Source organism: Notolabrus celidotus, chromosome 6 (assembly GCF_009762535.1).
Source record: "Notolabrus celidotus isolate fNotCel1 chromosome 6, fNotCel1.pri, whole genome shotgun sequence".
NCBI lineage: Eukaryota > Metazoa > Chordata > Actinopteri > Labriformes > Labridae > Notolabrus > Notolabrus celidotus.
In genome coordinates this window covers 12,885,153-12,893,357 of record NC_048277.1, presented here as the reverse complement: position 1 = coordinate 12,893,357, position 8,205 = coordinate 12,885,153, and the positions used below count along the sequence as shown (strand labels likewise).

Here is an 8,205-nt window from a genome sequence, read left to right as displayed (position 1 = left end):
CCTCCGCTGGCCTTTAATTAGAGCTATTAGCCCAGAGAGAGGAGAAGGGAGTGCCAGAGGGGTTGATGGGAGGAGAGGGGGGGCAAGAGGGCAGGTGGTGTTCAGCTGTAGGTTCTTTCACTGCTGGACGTGCTGGAGATGTTACTCAGCAGAGTGTGCTGGTTATACTAAGGCAGAAATATCTAAAGAAGTAGTTTTGATATCAATAATAGCTGTGCTCGTTTTTAAATCAGTGGTGTCTTTAGCAGAGATATAATTTATTGCTCCTTGTTCTGTAAGAATGGTAGTTTTACTGGAAGTAGTATAATTCAGAGTTTAATATTAAGTTTTAGTGGTAGCTCCAATAGCAGTAGTGTCTGAATAAAAATAGAGTATGTAGAAATAATGATATTGGCAATGTCTATATCAGTGGTGGTAGTAGTCTTATGATGTACTAAAACCATGAGCAATAGTAGTTCAACTAGAGATGCCTCAGTTCTGGAAACCTTTTATGCATAGTCCAGACATTGGCTGTATCCAAGAAAACAGTCCATGTGAAGGGTAACAGGTGTGGAGTGCAGTCTTCTTTGTGCAATCCTGCAACACATTTCTGGTCATCTAACGACTATTTAGCTTCAAGTAATGTCCATGAAGAAATATCTGTATGCAAGCGCAATCGACAACCCACTCTTGGATGCTGTTTCTCAACACCATGTGTTGCTATTTATTGCTCTGAAAAGTTGGCCATCATTCTCCGAGGATGGGTTCCAAGAGTGGTCATGTGTTGAGTTTAGGAAACTTCAGAGACATTGAATAAGTAGTATGCTATAAGACTCATCATACATAGATGGTTCTTGTTGTAAGATCTGTTGCAGGAGTGATAGTTATGGCAACAACTTTAGTACTACTGCTACTTTTAGTACTCTTAGTATTGTTGCAGTACTGTGTGGTGTAGAACTAGTAGAAGCAGAGGCAAGTTTACAGGCAGAACAAATTATGGGAGGCCAGTTCCTGGAGTTTACAAGTCTGCATTGCAGACAGGCCAGTTTAGCACCTGGACTCTTCTACTACGGAGCCATGCTGATGTTATGTATTCAAAATGTAGTTAGGCATCTTTTTTGCTGTATTATGCAGGGTCTAAAAAAAGCATTATCAGTGACAGCATATGATGCTCCGAAACCTGTGTATATTGTTCAGCAATAATGGTGCCTTCACAGATGTGTAAGCTACCCATGCTATTGGCACCATCCCCATACCATCAGGGATGCTGGCTTTTTAAGTGTGTGCTGCTAAAAAATCGACTGGTCCCTCTCCTCTTTAAAGTGGAGCAACACCCATGTTTTCCAAAAAGAATGTCAGATTTTGTTCTGTCAGACAACAGGACATTTTTTCCACTTCCCCTCAGTCCATCTTAAATGGCAGAGAAGTCACAAGTCTTTCTGAAATGTTTATATAAGGTTTCTTCTTTGCATGTTAGTTATAGCCTGCATTTGGGGATGCAGCGACAAACAGTGTCCAGTTAGATGTGATTTTGAGCCCATGTAGTGATTTCCACTGCAGTCATGTCTGTTTTAATGCAGTACCGCCTGAGGGCCCAAAGATCACACTTTCAATTAAATGTAGGGTTTAAATGATTTGCAAACCACCAAATTCTGTTTTTTCACATTGTGTCTGAGATCTCATGGAATAGATGTTGTAGAAGGGAAGATGTTCATTGTAAAAACAGGTTTAGAAGTTTCACATCTTGTATTTGAAAAAACAAAACTATTAGTATTAGTATTAACTGACGCAGGAGCAGGGCGGTAAAAGTAATAGAAGTTGTAAATGGGTGCCACACTGTGCAGTTACTGTTTCCTCTGGTTCTTGTGGCTCTGTGTATCCATGATGTCAGTGACTGATGCTGGTGTGCTTCAGCTGATGTTGGCTGATGAAAGGTTTTAACGCAACAAACAGGAAGTTGCACTTAGGTCACCTAATGAGGCGTTACAAGCTCTCTCTGTTAGAGCTTTCACTCAGACTCCAGAGTCCAGAGGCCCCGGTCTCATACTCACCTGATGTATACAACAGACCTGTGTGGATTGACTGCATAACATGCCCAAGTTCCTCACGTGTGCGTGTGTCTGAGTGTCTGTGTGGATGAAAGCAAATTGATGTAAAGAACCTAGAAACTTTGAAATGAATATATTTTAACCCACTTATAACTTTTATCTTTCAATGCCTCCTTGTTTTCTCTCTCTCACCTATCTCATCTTCACTCCCCACAAATCCCTCAATCTATGTCTGGACCTTATTCCTTGGATTCTCTGATTCTCACCTTGACATCTGTTGGGGTCTCTTTCACATCTCCGCCAATCCCCATCCATCTCCAGATGCCCTCTCGCTGCAGGAATGCGCTGAACATTGTGGTCACCACCCTTTTTGCTGCGGTGGTCCTCTTCACCATCCTGTTGGCCTACGTCACAGGTGAACTTCAGTCATGTACAAACAAGTACACACATAACTTCAAACTGAACAACCTGTATATAAGAAGTGGACACAGCGATCGTTTTAAAGCTATGTGTTGTGCACTTTGAATGTGGGTAATTAGTGTTTCCAGGTGTATACACACTGTTGAGCCTCTAATCTGATTGACAGGTTAGCCACACTCTAAGGCATACCCTTCATCATTATGTATTATAGGGGTTCTTGATCTTTTGGGACCAAAAGCATGGACCACGTACCAATGCAAAATGTAGTTCCACAACAGAGATCAACAGGCGTATCTGTCTAAGAATGTAAATTCTTGAGTGCATTAGTAAAGAGCACAGTCAGCATAAGCTTGTCACTGACATTGTTGTAGTCATTTTTTAACCACACATTCATTTCAGAGATCCAATCATTCTGCTTAACCAAAACCAAAATATTAATATAATCCAGGTAACAGTTCATAGAGTACAGAAAGGTATTTTTAATCTGTCATATATCTAAGAAGTAAAATTGCCTGTGGTAGGCAATAAAGGGTTGACTCAGAGGCGTCATACAGGGTAGAAAACGTATGATGACTCTAAAGGCCCATTGTTGTCAAGGGTCCAAAAAATCAGTAGAACATTTGCGGTTGCTGGTGAAGTGGTGGCACTCATTGTGATAACAACATTTTCTTGTAATGCCCTAAGGTTGACTCAACGTGATGCTGGAGATAGCTCAGTCACCCAAAGTGCAAACTTTGGGTGACTGAGCACTACCACGTTGGCTTCATGGAGGCTACATCCACTTCTTTTACATAATCTAATCAAATGAGTTAAAGTCTTTATTTCACTTGTCTCTGCTGTGTTTCTGTATTGTAAAGGTTACCAGTTCATCCACACCGAGCAGCACCACCTCTCCTTCGGCCTCTATGGTGCCTTCCTCTCCCTCCACCTCTTCCTCCAGAGCCTTTTTGCCTTCCTGGAGCACCGTCGCATGAGAACCCCCTCCCGGCCGCAACACCTCCGTCGCACAGTGGCCCTCTGCATTGCTGCCTACCAGGAAGACCCGGACTATCTGAGGAAGTGCCTGCGCAGCATCAGACGGATCTCCTTCCCTGGGCTGAAGGTGGTGCTAGTGGTGGATGGGAACCGGCCGGAGGACCGCTACATGATGGACATTTTCCAGGAGGTGATGGGCGGGGCTGACCAGGCGGGTGCTATGGTGTGGAAGGGAAACTACCACAGTGATGGGAGCGGAGGTGGATGTGTAGAACGGGGAGGGAGGAGCACGGTGCACATGGAGGAGGCGCTACGAGTGGCTCGATTGGTCAGAGGCTGCCGCTACTCCTGTATCATGCAGGAGTGGGGAGGGAAGAGAGAGGTGATGTACACTGCCTTTAAAGCGCTGGGGGAAAGTGTGGATTATGTACAGGTGAGAACCATAGACACTGGAAACACTGCTCATGTGACTCTGTATTGAAGGTGTGCAGAAAAAGATCAGAACCATGTTATAAATATTTGAGAGTGAGAGTTAATTCAAGTAAAGGAGGTGCTCAATGTTCCACATCTCCAGTCTGTCAAATTAAGTGTAGTACTACTTACCCTGTTGAACCCCATTGTTTTCTGTCTTGTATTCCTTTTGAGGAACTTTGTCAAATCTTAAGACATATGTCACCAGGGTCAACTCAGCCTGACATGTTTCATATGTTGCTTCTGTTCCTGGCTGAAGTTTCAACAAAAGTCAAGACTCAAAAGGCATTGGATTAAAAGTGGCAGCTCAATAATGAATGTCTTAATTCCATTGCCATGTCCACTGCCACGTCACTTAATTCCATTATGACTGCCACATCACTTCTGCACAGCTTTAGTGCACCTGGCCTGTTAGATTATTCTGTTCTGCCTAATTCAGAAAGTTTTCATATATTAAGTTAAATGAAAGTTTGGCAGCACAGCCCAGCGCTGAAACATTTCCATTAAAGGAGCAATGAAACTTGGAACCAAGGGATGGTTGTGAAAATAATCTAATTACACAAAGTTACATCAGCAGTGGTCCAATTCAATTCATCTACACAGTCCAAGCTAAATATTATAGAATTCTGCTGTGCAAGTGGTTTTAAATGTGCTCTGCTTCTGTGCTGGTCTACACTGAGGTTAACATCCCTCTAGATAATACTGATAGAATAACAAGGAACTGAACAGTGTAAACAAAAATACTATCTATGTATTATACAGTATCTATCTGTCCATCCATCCTCTTCCGGACAACCGCCCGTTTCTTTTCATAGCCAGCTGTTTCATGACCTCTCTACCTGTGCTTTGGGTCAAAGGTCATATCAACAGCTGACCCTGGTTTGTCCAGCCAAAAGGGAACCAGCTGGGATGTCTGTCAGCAGTGTCTCATTTCTCTCATGAGTTTAAGCTCAACATTGCTCAGTGGTTAACAACACACAGTATTATATGCTGACTGTGACCTGCAGCGTTATAGCACTCTGTTTTGCTGTGTCACTCTACAGGTGTGTGATTCAGACACTGTTTTAGACCCAGCATGCACCATGGAGATGCTGAAGATTCTTGAGGACGATCCAATGGTTGGAGGGGTTGGTGGAGACGTTCAGGTAACATGAAATACTTTTAGCATTTGCCATGATGACTAATTTGCATACTTTTGCATTTGCTAAATTTTCAGTCCCAAAATCAGAAACTTTTGGAAATGTTGGTCTTTGTAGTGATGGTGTTTCTTTCCTAGCCTAAAATGTTTGGTTTAGAAGTCAACCAACAACCTGGTGGTGATTGAAAGAGTTTTACAACATGTGAAAACACAACCTGAGATTTTCTGTTGCCTTCTCTGTCTTGACTTTTTGTGGCTAATTTCTATCCCTTTATGTCCTCCAGATCCTTAACAAGTATGACTCCTGGATCTCCTTCCTCAGCAGTGTGCGCTACTGGATGGCCTTCAACATTGAGCGGGCCTGCCAGTCCTACTTTGGATGCGTCCAGTGTATCAGTGGCCCTCTAGGGATGTACAGGAACTCATTGCTGCAGCGCTTCCTGGAGCCCTGGTACCACCAAACCTTCCTGGGCTCTAAGTGCAGCTTTGGCGATGACCGCCACCTCACCAATCGTGTGCTCAGCTTTGGCTACAAGACAAAATTCACGGCCCGATCTCAGTGCCAGACTGAAACACCAACCCAGTACTTGCGCTGGCTCAACCAACAGACTCGATGGAGCAAGTCTTACTTCCGTGAGTGGCTCTACAACGCCCTGTGGTTCCACAAGCACAGCCTCTGGATGACCTACGAGTCTGTAGTCACTGGTTTCTTCCCTTTCTTCTTGGTTGCCACAGTCATCCATCTCTTCTACCGTGGAAGGTTGTGGAACATCCTGCTCTTCTTACTGACGGTCCAGCTGGTTGGGATGGTGAAGGCCACCTACGCCTGTTTCCTTCGTGGCAGTCTGGTCATGATTTTCATGTCACTGTACTCACTGCTCTACATGTCCAGCTTGCTCCCTGCCAAATTATTTGCCTTGCTCACCATCAACAAGGCTGGATGGGGCACATCAGGACGCAAGAAGATTGTTATCAACTTCATTGGCGCAGTGCCTGTCACAGTGTGGGCTTTGGTGCTGCTTGGGGGTGTGGTGTATACAATCTACTGTGAAACCCAGGAGCCATTCAGTGAGACAGAGAAAGCCTTATTGATAGCGGGGACGATACTCTACGCTTGCTACTGGCTCATTCTGTTGGTGCTCTACTTGGCAATCGTAGCCAAACGATGTAACAAGCGTGAAGAGCAGTATCACCTACCATATGCAGAGGCATAAACCCATTCCTGGAAGCTGATAGAACTTCTGAGCTGTGTTTCTCTGCGGTGTGATTCTAGCAGGGTCTCTGTTGACTTTGAACTGCTCAAGTGAACAGCTCACATCTTCATCACTGGTGCTACAGAGGTGTGACACTGATATGGGAGCAGAGGGAATTGGATTCAGTTGGGGGACTATCCAAGATGACTGGATCCATACAACAACTCCCATTTGTATCAGGCTCAATGGTGCTTCATATTGAAAATTCAAACAGTACTGGTCCAATTAATAAAGTGCTCACACACTTGTGATTGTGAAATGCTGAGAAGAACATTAGGTAGTTTGTGGGTACAGGTTGTGATGAACCAACAGTGATGGAACAAGCAGTATGATGCTAAAGTAGGACAAGGGCAAAAAGGAGTCATGATGGTACATTATTCATTGGTCAGTTTTTAATGTCCTTTGTTTTAATGAAGATGAGATGGACTCAATTATTGGCAATTATTGGCAACATTAAAAAGTTCATTAAATAGTCAATGCTATGTTTTCCAAATAAGATTGAAATTCATATACTAAGTGCTCAGACAGAATACAAAGACAGTTTTAGAAATTCTACTTATTCCTCTGACTTTGCATCATTATCTATAAACCTGAAAGGTGCAACAGTGCATTATGTAGACATGCCAACTTGACAGTAAAAATATGGGCTGTTCCTGGTGCTTCATGAATCTACTTTAAACCATACAGAGATGAGAGGAAGGGGGTAAGAAGCTGGATAAATACAGGGCCAGCTCAAGCTAATGACTGTACAGGTGGTACATTTGGCAAAAGTAGGCAAGCAGACATTAGACTTTGGTCTGTGTTATGTCTTAGGACATAATCAATAACATATTAGGAAGTCCATCTCAAAACAATATTTACACAATATGCTCTTTGGTTTCTGCAATATTTTGTCCCTGCTATAGTGGCCATGTTGTTACTGCTTTAAGAAATATGGTTCCAAATACACAGTCCTCCCTCTGTGGTAAAAATAATGTCCCCACGTTCAGTCAACTGAAACAAGAAGCATTGTGTGAACAATAAAAGAAAGGAGTCTTTACTTTCTTTTACTCAGACCATGCTTTAAAACAACTCTTAAGCATTTTCTCCTTGTGTGGTATCCTTTTAAGTTAACACACAAAGCCAGGTGGCGTGGTTTGCAAGTAGCACTGCAATTTGAAGGGCTTTCGAAAGCTGACCTAACTTCACTGACTGCACGCAGCTTCCAGAAAGTCCCAACCTCAACTGCACAGATCTCAATCCATCCAAATCCAAGAGAATCATGGGCTTTCTCCTGTGTAGGCTTAACCCCAATTAAGACGGCACAACATTAAAATAAATCATATTGGAATTACAGGAGGCTGTTCCTCTTTCACCACTTCTAAGGGTATAGCTGCTTCTTTGGGACTACAGCCTTTGAACAAGCATGAATCCCAAAATGTTGTTTTCAAGAATAGTTGGAGTCTGCACCATGAAAGCTCTTTTCATGTCAGTCAGCACAACTGTATTACACGGTGGTAGCACAAATTTTGTTCCCGGCAGTCTTCAGGGAGCTTTTTTGGGCATCCAGAGACTGCCTTTCGTGTCTCAAGTGAAGCCTGAAGTCAACACTGATTTATTGTTTCAATTCGTCTTTGACTCAACTCAGCAAACAAGTTTTGGTGCATGAACCCACCTGAAAGATATTTTCAGTTCTATTATGTTGCTACACCAAAACTACTTGGTTAGGTTAAAGAAAGAGATAAATAAATAATAGTCATGTTCCTCCTTTTGTTAAGTTGTTTGTTGTCTTTCTGGTTGTATAGGATTTGAACTTGGGTCACCAAGGTTTAAGTTCTCCTTCTGATATTCCAAAAAAGAAAGTTATTTTCTTTTGTTTGATTCTATACATTTTTCTGTACATTTCATGAAATGTATAAAGACGGAAAGAACCATCACACTT

At 42.8% G+C, this 8,205-nt stretch overlaps 1 protein-coding gene across 1 annotated transcript; it reads left to right on the top strand.

Moving 5' to 3' along the window:
- Nucleotides 1-2,348: 2,348 nt before the first annotated feature.
- Nucleotides 2,349-6,812, top strand: has3 (hyaluronan synthase 3). Its single transcript, XM_034686058.1, has 4 exons — nucleotides 2,349-2,442; nucleotides 3,305-3,855; nucleotides 4,937-5,038; nucleotides 5,316-6,812. The coding sequence occupies exons 1-4, from the start codon at nucleotides 2,349-2,351 to the stop codon at nucleotides 6,243-6,245; spliced, it is 1,677 nt and encodes a 558-aa protein (XP_034541949.1). The 3' UTR covers nucleotides 6,246-6,812.
- The last annotated feature ends 1,393 nt before the right edge of the window (nucleotides 6,813-8,205 follow it).